This window comes from Thunnus albacares, chromosome 24 (assembly GCF_914725855.1).
Source record: "Thunnus albacares chromosome 24, fThuAlb1.1, whole genome shotgun sequence".
In the NCBI taxonomy this organism is placed as follows: domain Eukaryota; kingdom Metazoa; phylum Chordata; class Actinopteri; order Scombriformes; family Scombridae; genus Thunnus; species Thunnus albacares.
In genome coordinates this window covers 3679252-3694852 of record NC_058129.1, presented here as the reverse complement: position 1 = coordinate 3694852, position 15601 = coordinate 3679252, and the positions used below count along the sequence as shown (strand labels likewise).

General features: G+C 41.5%; 2 protein-coding genes across 6 annotated transcripts in view; one reads left to right on the top strand and one right to left on the bottom strand.

Annotated features, from left to right (window-relative positions):
• The window catches only part of LOC122976228 (sodium-driven chloride bicarbonate exchanger-like), a 47866-nt gene extending 44129 nt beyond the window's left edge, over positions 1-3737 (bottom strand). For 2 of the 5 annotated variants that reach the window (XM_044344573.1, XM_044344575.1), the window contains exon 1: positions 938-2810. In XM_044344573.1, coding sequence (XP_044200508.1) covers positions 938-985 — 48 coding nt within the window. In that variant the 5' untranslated portion in view covers positions 986-2810. Of the gene's footprint in view, positions 1-937; positions 2811-3649 lie in introns of those variants that run through there. The other 3 variants (XM_044344574.1, XM_044344578.1, XM_044344577.1) reach the window with 3 other exon arrangements.
• Positions 3703-13759, top strand: stk24b (serine/threonine kinase 24b (STE20 homolog, yeast)). Its single transcript, XM_044344579.1, has 11 exons — positions 3703-4407; positions 7126-7356; positions 7779-7835; positions 9423-9531; positions 9876-10033; positions 11042-11227; positions 11359-11507; positions 11774-11897; positions 12059-12127; positions 13046-13182; positions 13270-13759. The coding sequence occupies exons 1-11, from the start codon at positions 4366-4368 to the stop codon at positions 13304-13306; spliced, it is 1299 nt and encodes a 432-aa protein (XP_044200514.1). The 5' UTR covers positions 3703-4365; the 3' UTR covers positions 13307-13759.
• The last annotated feature ends 1842 nt before the right edge of the window (positions 13760-15601 follow it).

Below are 15601 nucleotides of genomic sequence, written 5' to 3'. Positions count from 1 at the left end.
GAGATGCTGGCGAAGCATCTCTCCGTCCCTCAGGTTGGTGGATGGCAGTTTCATCAGAAGGGAGGAATAACTGCTCAGGCAATGGCAGGACTATGATGTAATGTGAAGGAATCTGATTACTTTTTTATGAGTGTCAGTGTTAGGCACTCAGAGCGAGTACATACAGGGCAAATGGGTTATGATTGAGCCATAACAGTCCAGTGAAACTGCTATGGGAAGCTGGAAAGAAACTGAGCGCATTACATCCAACTGATGAGGCATATACCTCCTTCTGTCTCCTCAAACACTTAAAGCTCTCATCTCAGTGTAACATCTTGGACCAGCAGCACTGTATACTTAAAGCAACAGCTTGACAGCAGGTTTGGTAAAGAGTATAAAAATGGGTCGACTGGTAAACCACAATTTAGCTGAAAGGCAAAGTATTATGGAGCTTTTCTATGCAGGCAGGAGGGCACTGTCCCCTACTGCCTGTCCCCCAGGGACAGATGAATTTCAACTGTAGCTGCTGTGTAACGTTTTATCCACCTGTACAGTGCATCACAAATAAGCTACCTTCTGTGTGAAGGCGTAGGCGTTTGTAGTGTGTGTAGCTGCTGCATAGACTCTATGAAAGGTATAAAATCATGTGCTCTAATATGAATTGTGAACACGGTGAATATCCATTTTGTCATTTATGGTGCGCAACATTCATGTCTGTCATGATTGCAAGGCGGCACATAGCCAGAAAATAGTCAAAAATTTGGGTCATTTTGAAATACACAGTCACTGAATATGAATCATACATTGATGGGACGTTTCATCCAAACTGTCCTGCTTTATTCTAAAGAGAATTTACATAAGCCGAGGACCAACAGCAAAACATTTAGTTATGTCAAAGATTGAAGGCTGAATGAAATTTGACACAAACACAGCAATGAGCGTGTCTGTTTTGTCTTACCGTTGGTAAGAGCGGCTCCATTTGAGCCCCTTGATCAGTGATGTCCATCTTTTCTTCTCCTTGGCTTCACGATAGGCAAGTCGTGATGCGCTACTCCTCTTCTGTCAAACGCTGGTTGAAAACGAGGGTGGCTGTTTGTGAATTATTATTTTTTATCCCCCCTCTCTCACATTCACCGGCCGGGTTTTCTCAAATGGAGGTAGCAAAGCATTCCCGTCCTGCCCTACATAATTTACGCATGAAGGAGGGAGGTAGTGCTTCCCATTACACGCGTTAAACCGCGGACACGGCAATGATGAGGCGCACAAGTGGGACGCGGAGCCTCTGTTCATGCGCATACTTTTATTATGAATTTATTTGTTAGGGATGTTCCTTCATAAACCTTTACGATTTATATTCATAGCCACACAACTGGGCATACATGGATATTATATTTCAGTCTTCATAAGTGTAGGCTCTGTGATGAAAAATGTCTTGTATCCGGCTATTAAAATGGATATGTAAGTGAGTTAAAGCGACCTGTGTTTAATCTATAATGTAGCTATTTCCATTATATATTTATTATAGCTGCCTATAATATTATTACTGCCAACAGCAGTGTACTATAGGATCTCTTTGTGTCATCTCGCCTACAGAGGTCAGGTCCCTCATGACAGTGAAATCCAGTTTAAAGGCTGCAGCAATCATGTTGCAATGCCTTCATAATGAAGACAATGTGCATTGTTTGAGTCAACCATGTGGATTTACTCAACCACTGGCCTGAGCCGTGCAGGCACCCTGTTAGAACAGGTTCAAACAGCCGCAGCCATAATTATGATCAGATTCTCGGGTCGCCTCAGCTATATATAGGCTATTGTGTAATATTATATCAAATGTGTCTTGGCGTCTGTCACGCACAATAGATACAATGGTTACCAGCTGCAGACATGCGCCGGCCATCCCATCAATATTTCTATCTGCAGCACGCGATGATGCAGCGGCATCAGCAGCCAGATTACACAAGGATGCTGCTTCAGTGAAATTTAAACACTGGCGCCCTCCTCTGGTCAACCTCAGTTAGTTAGACCCTCAGTGCAATTAACGTCGCCTATTGGCTGGAAAATCATTCATTTCATTTACTCATAATGCAACTGAATTATCTCAAATTACAGGCATACATATAAAGCGATTAAAGAATATCCGTGCTACAGAAGGAAAAACTGTTGTAATGTAAGATGTTATTGTAATTAAATTACCAAATTAACGCAGCATTTAATGATGAAAATTGGATTTTGAGGGCAGTGCAAGATGGGGCACATGGCCTCCAGACTTCCACTGGGTATCCTGCAGAACTGACAAGTGATTCAATCAGTAATTTTATTCAGTGCACAGTTACCATGATACTTATTTTATTATAATTGTTTTTGTTTTGTTTGGATCTGTGTGTGTCCTGTGCTTATGGGGCTGTCTTAGTATAATTGTTGTACTTCCATTGTGGGTGATTTATGTTTATGTTTGGATGATGCTGATGTGCTGTAAGATGATGGTGGGTTAACATGCCGGAATGTTTATTTGTTGTTACTTATGTGTCTGAATAACTTCATGAGGGATGGGTCAAGTAAATACGATGGAGTGTTAGGGCCACACTGAGAGGGAAAAAAAGTCTGAGATTTGTATGGAGCGTCTTGTGAAGTTAAAGGTTTCACAAATAACAAAATAGTTCATTTTTTGGCAAATCGGCATGGAAGAAAGAACCATACGGACTTGAAAGAAATTGTCTCTTTTGTGGAAGTCACTGGCTTAACTGCAAGGCTACCTACCAGTGGTTACATCTGATATTACCACTCTTTTCTTGTCGAATTACAACTTTTGAAATGTTGCGACATTTTCTTGTGATATTACAACTTTTTTCCTTGAAATATTACGATTTTTTCTCTTAAATATTACGACATTTTCTTGAAATATTACTTTTTCCTTGAAATATTACTTTTTCCTTGAAATATTACGCCTTTTTCCAGAAATATTATGACTTTTTTCTTGCAATATTACGACTTTTTCTTAAAAATATTACAACTTTTTTCTTGAAATACTAAGACTTTTTTCTTGAAATACTAAAACTTTTTTTCTTGAAAAGTTACTTTTATTTTAGTATTACAACTTTTTTCTTGAATTATTATGACTTTTTTCTTGAAATATTTTAACGCGTTTCTTGAAATATTACGACTTTTTACGACATTTTCTTAAAATATTACAACTTTTGTCTTGAAATATTAAGTCTTTTTTCCTGAAATATTACGACTTTTTTCTTAAAATATTATGACTTTTTTCTTGAAATATTGCAACTATTTTTCTTGAAATATTACAACTGTTTCTCTTGAAATACTACACCATTTTTTTGAAATATCACAACTTTTTTCTAGTAATTTTAAAATAAATATTTTCTCTCAGTGTGGCCCTAATACTCCGTGGTATGTAAATGACCAGACACGAAAATAAAACTTTTCATTCATTCATTCATTCATTCATTCATTCATTCATTAGTCTATCTTAATAGCACTTCCTCAGACTATCTGGACCATGTCACCAGAATAAAAGCCTCTCAGTTGGGATTCATTGGTCCACAAATAATTTACAGCAGCAGGTTTAACATGAATGTATATACATAAATGTATATGTATTATTGACTTTAATAAGTGTGGGGCTCAGACACCTGCAGCACAGGTTGAAGCACACCTTTGGTGGGAGAAGTCAGGATGTTGTTGTTGCTCCGGATCCGGATCCGCCCCGCCAGGCGTCACAGCACCGACAAGATGGCCGAGAGTCCGGGACGAAAGTGAGGGAGGAAACAAAAACACTGGCGAGCTATCCTTGCCGCAGATGCCAGACCTGTAGAGCTCCTGGAGACAAGTTAGTGCAGAGATAAACGTGGGGTGATCGGTTTGACAGACTCGAGCCCGCAGCTGACGGAGCGTTTGTCTGGTTGTCTGCGAGCTAGCAAGCTAACCATGCTAGCTGGCTGACAACACCGATAACGAGAGAATAGGTTTTCAGAAAGTGACACTGAGGTCATTGTGAAATAAATAGTTGTTGCTACGTCTTTGTGGACTAAGAATTGTTGCAGCAGGATAACTTCCCGAGAGTGGGAAACCGGATTTAAAGCGCTTTAGTTAACTACCGCTGTTAGCCAGCTGGTTAGCACGCTAACATTGCGGATTTCTTGTTTGCAGCTTCAGAGTTAGCATTAGTCTGTTGGCTGGCTCAGCTGTTTTTTGGGGTGACTTAGTACACCAGCGTGTGAGGGAAGGACATTTTTCTCTCTGCACAGAAGTACATTAGACGGCGAGAGTTTCTCAATAGGCCTGGAGGACTGCTAATAGCCGGGACTGTAAACATTAAGCCGAACCGACGATATCTCAGCCCGGCGTCGTCGGACGAGGATTAGCATCATCATGGCCCACTCTCCTGTCCAGGGAAACCTGCCGGGGATGCAGGTAAGCCGAACATCTTTTGAATTTGTTCCGCAATGAGCAGCTTTAGCCACTGCTAGAACAAAATGTTCACTCTTTGATTCCCTGCTGTGTGTTTGTGCACTGTGACTGCACACCTATCCAGCTCAGTGAGTCTGCTCATCAACACCTAAAATGTGTAAACAGAAGTCCTTAACTGGAATTTACTTGGGACGTCAAGCGATGACATTGTCGCAAGTTATTACATCCTTATGTTGTCATTGTTAATACTTTTCTCACTGACGTTGTTATTGTGATGCTGACAGCAAGTCTGTCACATCTTTGCAACAGAAAGATTGAACTCTTGATTTGAAAGCAACAGCAGTGCTTCCCAGCCTTTTTAAAATAAAGCAAAGTCTATCTGGGGACCCCTGTCACATGTTTTATTGTCTACCAGTTAAACAACTGATTATTGTCTTGATTCATCAGTTAATCGTTTTGTCCATAAAATGTCAGAAAATAGTGAAAAATATCCATTAAAGTCCCCCACAGTCCAAGGTTACATCCTCAAATGTCTAGTTTTGTCTAACAACCCAAAACTCAAAGATATTCAGTTTATCATCATGTCACACAAAGAAAAGTGATAAATCATCACATTTGAGAAGTTGAAACCAGCTTATTTTTTTACATTTTTGCTTAAAAAATGTCTAAAACGATTATTCAACTTTCAAAATAGTTGCTGATTAATCTTCTGTCAGTCGACTAATCAATTAATCAACTAACCTTGAAGCTCTAAAAAGAGGATTTATTTCGTTTTATTTGAACAACTTTTAGACGCTTGAGGAGAAATCCACATGAAAGAAATTAGAAGGAAAAAAAACACAATTTTATGTGTGAAAAATGTGTTGTTTTTTTATTTTTCTGTATCCTATCCTGTCCTATAATCTCGCAACCTCTTTGATTAATCCAGCGACCCCTTGTGGGAGTCCCGACCCCCAGGTTGGGAACCACTGCAATAGAGCTATCCAGCTCCCTGTGCAAAGACACTGCACACATCATGAGCCCTATTCCTGCCTCTGCTGCTATCTTTAGGATTGTGCCTATAGGGGATAATTGTGTTGGGTAGATAACTAGAGGAGATAACTGTTCCTTATGTATACCGCCTCATGCACCAAATTATATTCGTCGCGCAGGCTTGTGAGCAGATCTCTCTGGTTTGGAAGTAAGAGGTGTGAGGGATGATGGATCAGAAGCAAACAAACTGTTAAAGTAAACTAAATAAAGGCTTTTGTCCATTTAGAACATAATAACTCATTCCAAATTGTAAAGAAGTTTTTGCTGCCAGTCAGGTTAAGATTGTTCCTAGATTGTTTCCAAATGTAATTGCTTGAACGCAGCTGCGAGTGGAATCGACGTTTTAGCTTGTCAGTTGAATTTTTTAGGTCTAAATGTAAAGTTATAAATTTGGCAGCAACAGTCAGAATTACCCTTCAGTTTGACTGGAGGCTCTTGTTCCAGTTTGAACCCTTGTCCCCAAACAAAGCATCTGATTGTTTAAGTGAAATATAACTCGTCACTTTATCACTTCTTTATCTGCTCTGCACCACACTTTCCTGTAGAGGAATCCCTGTTTATTTAATTTTTTTTTTGAATAAATCTCTTTTAAGGCATTTAAAGGATCTTCTTTGGTGACATAAGAATTCCTTCTTGCGTTAGGCAGCTTTGCCATGTTTTTTGCCATCTTAAAGCGGGCATATTGACCCCCTCTCTGCCCAGAAAAGGTCATAAAAGGAAGTTGTTTTTGTCAGCGCCTGATCTTATGTTTCCCACAAAACAGCCTCTGGAGAGTTAAGTCATTTTAGTTCACTTCCTGCGGCGTTCAAGTAGGTTTTTTTTCTCATTCCACACTCAGATACACACGCTACACTGTGCTACCCCAGAAAAGTAGGAAATATGCCTTGTCATTGGATTCACAGAACACATTTTCAGCTTTTCCCCGACTAATAAACACCTCGGAGGTCCACTCAGGCTTTTCTTTGTCTGACCACCCTAACATGGTTTGAAATCATGCAAAACGACTCGCTTGCCAGTCCTTCTGGCCTCAAGAGGAGTTATAATTATGTCTTAACCTTGCATCAGAGTGCCAGCGGCCCTTTTTGGCAGTCGTTTCAGCAATTCAGAATTTTCTGCATTGCATCCAAGCACAAACTGGCTCATTTACAACTATAACACATAATCGGTCCAAAACCAAGGAAATCAGGAAAGAGGGTATAACTACAGGTGACATAATCGTTTTTATACTCGTCACATCTTCGTTTATCTGCTGGAGAGCAGTAAGTACGTGAAGCTTAGGTTCCATGAAGGCATCACAAATTTCACCCTGACATTGTAACATGGATATAAGCTGTAAAAAAAAGTGTTTGGAAAGTATTTATATGTTTTGGTGTGAGTAATAAAATGTAATTTAGGCACATAATTAGTGTTTTTTTAACCTCCATGTTATCCAATTGTTACACTCTCTCCCTTTCATTCTCCTGTGCCTCTCTCTTTCTGTGTACACAAACATAAGGTGTTGCAATGAGTGAATTAATGTATCCTGTAAGAATGCTACCCTGCCGGTGTTTCCTATTTACTCCCCAACATTCAGTTCTTTTCAAACATTCCTTTTTCTTTCTTTTCTTTCTTCCTTTTTTTTTTTTTTTTTTTTAATCCGCCTTCCCTTTCCTCCCCTTGCTTTGTTCCCCCTCCCCGTCAATCGCCCAGAATGCCAAGGTGGACCCGGAGGAGCTGTTCACCAAGCTGGAGCGCATTGGCAAGGGGTCATTTGGCGAGGTTTTCAAAGGCATCGACAATCGCACCCAGAAAGTAGTGGCCATCAAGATCATAGACCTGGAGGAAGCGGAGGACGAGATCGAAGACATCCAGCAGGAGATCACGGTGCTGAGCCAGTGCGACAGCCCCTTCGTCACCAAGTACTACGGTTCATACCTGAAGGTGACGTTTGCTAAACACACAGTGGTCACGACACCACGTTATAAGAGTTCCTAGCTCACTTCAGTATCTGTTCTCTCTTTAAGTCAAACCTCCAAGAGCGCAAATGGGATGAGACATAAAAGAATTTCTCTTCCTCTGCCCACTTTTTCTCTGAATAATCCTAAATTAAAAAGGGATTAGCCTCAGACGACTCCAGACACCCACCAAGCCCTTATTAGTGTCATCATGACTTGTTTAGGAATTCACCAGGCTCCCGACACCTCGCAGTAAGCCAGTAACCACCTTAATGAACGAGCTGCGAACATTTCTCCACAAATGCTGCAAAGTACTTAATGACCCCTTTCGTTCAACGCTGGCAGCTCACACTCTTCTCTCTCTCTCTTTTTCTCTCTCTTTCTCTCTGTCTGTCTCTACTGTTCCAGGACACAAAGTTATGGATCATCATGGAGTATTTAGGTGGAGGCTCAGCATTAGATTTGGTAAGTGATTCACAGCTTCTTGTTATTGTTGCGCTGAGCTCCGTATTTTCTGTCTGAGCACCCAAAAAGGCTTTAAAATATGAGGAAAACTGCTGAGCTGAGGTGCTAAGCCCCCCCCCCCTTCTTCCCCACACATGATCCAATAAAAAAACAGATACATTTGTAACAATGTGATGCACTACTTTTCAAAGCTGATTCACCTTTTAAAGTGTTACTAAAATAAATCAATAAGTTTCTCAATTTTGATTCCAGAAAGTGAGTCAGAAGTGCCCCAGAAACTTGTCTTTTGCTACACAAACAATATTAAACACAGAACTATTATAGTTTATTATAGTCAATCCTACCACCAGTAGATTTATTATACAGTTACATGTTTTGAACACTGCAAACGCAATGGAAAGAGTTCAGGCAGTGTTAGTCCAAAGTGCTCTGATCCATCAACGTGTGAATGTTGTGGATGGCTTGAAGCAGTTAAGTGATCGGGGAACGTAGCAAGCTAAGTTGCACACACTCTCCGACACATCAGTGGAGCCAAAGTCTCAGTCTCATGCGTCTGTTTTTCTGATGCATATACTTTTCTTATTACCTGGTTTAGTGAGATTTGTGTAGTTTTGGAGATATCAGCTCCTGCAAACTCCAGTGTAACCCAAGTCTGTTGGATTTGGTTTGTGGTGCCCAAAGCGCCATGAACTCAGATCTCCTTGCTATCTCTATATGCTTTCTTCTAAATACTCCTGTCAATCCACAGACCTCACTGTCAACAGTTTCTCCTTTTGCATTGAAATACAGTCGCAAGCTAACTTCAATAGAAAGACAGAAAGGAAAGAATGAAGGAAGGAAAAAAGTAAGAAAGGAAATCACTGTTCAAGGTTGTGAGTAACCATGATGTTATTCTACTCTGACACTTTGCTGTTGTGCTTTTCAAATCTGAGTTTTTGTTGCTTTGAGCTCCACAAGATAAACGTCATTGAGTCAACCAACATCAGAAGTCTGAATGTATTGCAATGTCTTAAACCCATTAGTTCCTACTGTAGATATAAATCTTTTAAAAAAGCCTCATTAAGCTCCTAAAACAGCAGGTCACTGTAGTTTTTAACAAATGTTACTCAAACAGGAGGAAATAGTGCATTTGATGGTGCTCTCAGTGAGTTAGTGAGTATTTCCGTCAGCAGGATGGTGTGTGTGGAACGGAGTCAAAATAAACTACAGTGTGTGTGTTTTCATGGTAATGAAAGAAAGTGTCACTCAGTGCAACAGTGTGACTCATTCATGTGTTTTTTAAAGTTTTTGGAGCTCAATAAAATAATATGTTGTCTGTAAGAAAAATATACAAAATCACCAGAATTATCCTTTTTAATGTGATTTTTAGGTGAATCCAAGTTGTATTTTTGGCTCTAGAAAAGTTACTAATTGCTGCTGCTCCATCGTCAGCTGTGTAGAATTAATAACCATCCACCTAAAAAGGAGTCACTGTCTGAAACTAATGAAAAACCTCTCTGTTATCAGCCGTCCTCTCCACCCGGAGGCTCAGCTGACACCTTACAGCTCATGCTTCATTGTTTCCTTGTTTGTTTTTTCCTTCTAAAGATGGAGCCCGGCGCTCTGGACGAGACCCAGATCGCCACCATCCTGAGAGAGATCCTCAAGGGGCTGGAGTATCTGCACTCCGAGAAGAAGATCCACAGGGATATCAAAGGTAAGCTGACCGACTGAGAGCGCTTCTATTAGAGGACACGGGGTTTTTCAGCTGACTAAATGGCATCAGCGAGCACACACACAAATATCACATAGCACGTTAATGGTATCGACATCCACTCACGGTTTCATTCATTATAGAGTTTGTATTTCAGTAGGGAATAGAAGTCAACGCCGCAGCAGCTCGCTAAAAGGCTTCTGACAGTTGTTCCCTCATTACCAAATAAATCGGTGACGCAGATAAACGGCATCGACAGAAGTGTCTGAAGATGCGGCGTAGCTTCTCACTCCTCTGAGCTGGATCAACATTCAGTGTGTGCTCCCCCCTACCCCTCCTCTCCACAGCTGCCAACGTGCTGCTGTCCGAGCAAGGAGAGGTGAAACTGGCAGATTTCGGCGTGGCGGGCCAGCTCACCGACACCCAGATCAAACGCAACACCTTTGTGGGAACGCCCTTCTGGATGGCCCCCGAGGTCATCAAACAGTCGGCGTATGACTCAAAGGTAAGGTTAACACAACCATAACAACAAGTGAACACTTGTTTGAGAGCAGAACATTAAGGTGACAGAAAGCAAGAAACTGTATATTTATGCTGCACTTACTTAACTAAACAATACATAAATATAAAGCATGCTAATTGGTTAAACATACTGGAAGAATTACCTTACATTTTAAGTTTTTAAGGTCAAAAAATGTTGTCAATTTTGTACCTTTTACTATTAATTATTCAACATCGTAGGCTAGTCGGGCATTTTGTCTCAAGATGTTTCACTTGGCATCATTTGACAGTTTTTCCCCTGTGGATGAGGCATTCAGGTGCAGCACAGCTACATTTCTCTGCTGCTTTCACCGCACAGTCTGACTTCAGTTCTTTTAGGTTGGCTCAGGTTCGCTCCTCTCACTCTGTGTTGAGGTGTGTCAGCATTTCTTTGAGCTTTATTTGCATTGGAAAAAAAAAAAAAAAAAAAAAACATCCTTTGCTCCGACGGTTGCTATTTTTTGCCACCGTGAACATGGAAAAGTCGTGCGAGTGTGTTGCGTTACTATGACAACAGTGATTTTGATGTTTACAGCTTATTTCATCCGTTTTTTCTGTTTTTGAAAATGTCATATAAAAATGGAAATAAACATATCCCGCAGCACCCTCGGCCTGCCTCGTGGCACCCCAGTGATGTACAGTATGTGCCTCTTCTGCTGAGATGCAGCAGTCATTTACAGCAGCATATGACTGGCTTGAAGTATGAAGTCACTCCAGTTTTTTTTCAACTTTCCGACTCTTGCTCAGATGTTTTTTTTGAGTGCAGTTTTTAGCAACTCTACCCACCTATCATCAAAGGTCAAGGATTTCCACAGAGCCTCACTGCATGTACAATAAATGCATCTTAACAGAATGAGCTTCAGTTTTAAAACACTTCAATTATTAAATTCAGCAATATAGATGTAGTAGAATAAGGCTTAGTAGAATAAAATGACGAAAGAAAGTTATCACAGTGTCTCTCTGTGTATTCCAGGCTGACATCTGGTCTCTGGGCATCACGGCTATCGAGCTGGCGAAAGGCGAGCCGCCCCACTCCGAGCTCCATCCCATGAAGGTTTTATTCCTTATCCCAAAGAACAACCCGCCCACGCTGGAGGGCAACTATAGCAAACCGCTCAAGGAGTTTGTCGAGGCCTGCCTCAACAAAGAGCCCAGTTTCGTAAGTATCATCCGTCTCCGATGAGATCGGGTAGCAGGTCCGATCTCACAAATAGTCCGAGCCGCTGTGTGTTTTTTTCCCCCCCGACTGCATCATGTGCTCATCACGCTCGCTTCTCCTTATTTCCACAGAGACCAACTGCCAAAGAGCTGTTGAAGCATAAGCTGATCGTTCGCCATGCGAAAAAGACCTCCTACCTGACTGAGCTGGTGGACAAGTACAAGAGGTGGAAGGCAGAGCAGTCTAGAACCACAGAGTCCAGTTCTGATGAGTCTGACTCGTAAGTCTGTCGGGATTTTTCCTATTACATCAACCAAAATTACAGTATTCACAATCATTTTATTGCTTGTAATTTAATTTAGTTTTTACTGCATGTTACTATGCCAGCAGCTCTTTTTACTCCAATTTTAGTAAGTGCTTTAGTAAATTTTACACAACAACATCCTCCTGAGAGAAACCTCCTCTGTGCCACTTGTCCTCCCACATTTGTTTTGATGAGCTTTAAGCTCCCCCTAATCAAAGCCTCTCTCATATCTGTCCAATCAGAGAGCAGGATGGCCAGGCGTCAGGCGGGAATGACTTTGGCAGTGACGACTGGATCTTCACCATCCGAGAGAAGGACCCCAAGAAGCTGCAGAACGGGGAGGGACAGTCGGGGGCAACAGAGCAGGTGATGCATGATCCCACAAATGTGCACTTTCACAACCCACGATAAGATGATGTGATGTTATTGCTGTGCTGACTTTAAAAAAAATCTCCCCCTTAAGGTGAAGCCGTGCTACTATTTTCTATCCTCCTACCTGCCGTTCTCACCGCTCTGTCTCTCCACAGACAAAAGACATTCCAAAGAGGCCTTATTCACAGAGCCTGGGCACAGTCATCTCTCCTGCATTAGCTGAGGTAAGGAGCTCCATCTGGACACACATCAGTCTCCTTCACACTCCACTTCTCACTCAGTGGGACGACTTTTAATTTACTGAAATACTGTACACAAGATCCTCCAGAGTGCTGTAAGGTGCAATATGTTGTGAGAGTAATTTGTGTCAGACACTCTGGTTCTGGCTTCTCATTTGTGATGATTTGCTGCTTTTCTCTGTTTTCTGATAGTAAATTGGGTATTATTGATGAGGATTGTTGTCGTTGGTCGGACAAAACACATTTCATTAGTTGCTTTTCTTTCATATTTTTATATCCTTACATCCTGATTCAGATGCGAGGTTTTAAATCAGTACTTTTTCATCACAAGGACATAAACATGGATCTTTTATGAGTGATTGACAGTCAGTAGTCTAATTAGTTTATTCAGGTGACTTCCTTGTTGGGTTGGAGCTGGTGAAGCTGCCTTGTGGTGTTTCAGTTGTGATTATTTATAGCTGTGGGATTCCTCTGTAACCTTAACATTGAGCCATGTTGCTTGTGTGTTGCCATAGCAACCCACACCACATGTCTTTGTTGTTTCTGCAGTTCTCTTGATTTCATTTGCATCATTTTAACACCCATACCATCCTAGCATCTAGACTACTGAGAGAAAAGTCCAAAAAATGACTTTCTTTGGAAGAAATGCAATTCTAAATCAAGTTTCCTGTACCTTTTTTAAAAATTGGGTCTAGGGGTCCTCGAGGGGTCCATGAGATGAGTCCACAGACCCTGAACCAAATTAAAAGTAAACTATTTCAGTTTGACTTTTATTTCTCTCCCTAGAGTTTTCAACATTTCTAAAGTTAATGGGCGACTGCTCTGATTAGGGATTATATTCTCCTCTGGGACAACACGGTTGTATCTAAAACATACAAACCCTTTTTATCTTCTGCCTGCCAGCTGAAGGCCAGACAGGAGCAGGTGAACGGGAACCCCATGGTCCTTGACCAGCTGAGAGAGGCCATCCTACTGGCTGAGGAGGCCTACCCCGGCATCTCCGACTCCCTGGTGGCTCACATGGTCCACAGGCTCCAGAGGTATCACTGTGCACTAAACACAACCATGATCATGTCACCCAGATTCTGAGCCAGATTTTGAGTCCTTTCTGTTTTTCTTTCTGGCAGTTTCTCCACAAGCAGGACGTCCTCCTCCTCCCCTTAGTGATTGGCTCTCCGGCCCAGCTCTGCTCTCCCAGGCCCCCACCTCCCCCCCCAACACCACAGCCAGGTCAGAGGGTTAAAAGTCAGGGGTCACATCATTCAATACCAGCTGACCACGTTTGGCCTCCCATGTGGGGGGGTGGGGGGGAACGCTAACCTAGCCTGTAAAAATTAATGAACTCCAAACACTCAGCGGAGGAAAACAGAAACTCTGGAGAGCTTCTTTTAGTCACTTACAAGAGGAGAAGTTCGTGGGGGAGGGGGGGGCAGCAGAACCTGTTGAATCAGCTGCTGTTGACCCTGGAGTGATGGGACATACAGTCAGAGCGACCCGCCTGAAAAACAGCCAAGTCAGACTCTCTGGGCTCTGTGTATGCCAGACTTCTCCAGCCTCACACCACGGAGTGTCCACATGGGAATTTTGCTCATCCAGGAGCTGAAAACGCCGCCCCCCCTCACCGCCAAAAAAAACCCCGAGACAAGACTTCAATCCCCCTCTTAATGCAGGCGTCATATCCCCGGAACCTCTGAAAAGCATGCTTGATGAACCTGCAGGGATATTATCTTAGTGTGCAAGCGGCGTGTGTGTGCGTGCTTGACTGCACAACATGTGTGTGCAGACACCTGCGAGTGCGTTTGTGTGCGTGTGCTCTCGCGTACGTTCTAAGACTCCCTGTTTAGGCAAATTGCAGCATTCTTAATGAAACCTCAGGTAAAGTGCTTTAAGTGGACTTTGTCCTCCGAGGCAGTGGGAAGGGGAGGGGGGGGACGGGAGTGGGGAGGGGAAGCGGGAGGGGTGTGGGGTCGCCATGCTGTACATGATTACAAGTTGTCATTGCGAGAAATGAATCACTGTGTACAAAATGGTCATGCGCATTTTGTAGATACTGATAATGTTTAAAAGTAGATATTTAAAGATTTCAAAAAGTAACTCCAACAGAAAGAACAGAAAATGCCTTGCCTTTTTGAGATACACACATCTATGTTCCGGCATTTCATCAGATATTTTGTCTGTTTTATTTTACTCGTCTGTGAGTGAAATTCACTTCAGTATTCATCAGTGTTGTCTTTCTAAGCGACTGAGTTCCAATCTTCCGTTTCAATCACCTGCTGAATCCTCGAACTAACTACAATACTAAGCTTACTTTGTTTAGAGGCAGAAGCTTTTCCTTTGTTTCGTAGTCAAGGGAAGAACTCCTGCCTGTATTTACGTTTTTAGACAATTTAAGTCAGTTTTTAAATTGTTTAGGTCAAGAATGAAGGTAGATCAATGTCAGCAGTGGCTCTTTAAAATGTGTTTGAAAAGGCAAAGGTAATAATTTGCCTGTAGTTTACAACAAGAATAATAAATAATACTGAGTGGAGCCGAGGACAGTCAGAAGGGGGAACCACTATGGGTGATCGGATGCTGATATCATGAAGTATTATTTTATTTTTTTTTCCTTTGCTTGTAATTTATCTTTCGCATTACTTAGAAACTCAAGTGGAGGCGAGGAAAAACTGGCAAGGACCATCGTAGGCAATCGCATCACGACACACGCTCACGGCCAAACTTAATCGGTAGGTCAGGACAAGCCAAGCTGCAGAAATCAAACGCCTCACTCCGAACATTTCTGTTCTCACTTCCACACCGTGCTAGAAGTGCCATGTCCTCTTTTATGCTTTCACCAGATGTTTGTAGTATGATTTGCACCTTTTTTTTTTTTTTTTTTTCTAATTTCAGATCAGTTTTTTGCACTTTGAAAGTGTGTCGAGTATTTAAAGAAACCTGTAAGAGGAAAAAAAAAAAAACACAAAAAAGTTGCTAATAGCCATGTTTTACTATATATGTTTACTTAAGAGTTCCAGAATTTACTACTGTGCTAATGCAGCAATAATGTTGAGGAGTTGCATCAAGACGCACTTGTCAACACAGGGATTGAAAGAAATTAAGAAATATCTGATATTTTTATAACTGCAAAGAGTTAAGTATGGAATTATGGAATGCTTTATGGATATAGGCACCTGCCTCTGGCAAAAAAAAAAAAATATCTATACCTTACAGAAAAACATATGCTACGGAAATAACTACAAAATGTGTACATTTGGTCTCCTTTATCATAGCTGACAGTTTATAGTACTGTATATAATCTTTGCTTGTGTCATTTGAGAATTCCCAAGTTAAATGTAAGCTCCTTGTAAGCTTTCAAAGTGACATGAGAAATAAAGATCTAATGCTAACTGAGAACGCCGTGTCATGCATGTGTCATTTTCTTGAACATAACGTTACTGAAACATGAAATGGCTTCGGATTTAT

Excerpts from the sequence above, each read along its gene's own strand:
- stk24b (XM_044344579.1), top strand. The coding sequence starts at position 4,366 with ATGGCCCACTCTCCTGTCCAGGGAAACCTGCCGGGGATGCAG. Across the intron at positions 7,357-7,778 it reads ACTACGGTTCATACCTGAAG|GACACAAAGTTATGGATCAT; the intron begins GTGACGTTTGCT and ends CTACTGTTCCAG. Across the intron at positions 9,532-9,875 it reads GATCCACAGGGATATCAAAG|CTGCCAACGTGCTGCTGTCC; the intron begins GTAAGCTGACCG and ends TCCTCTCCACAG.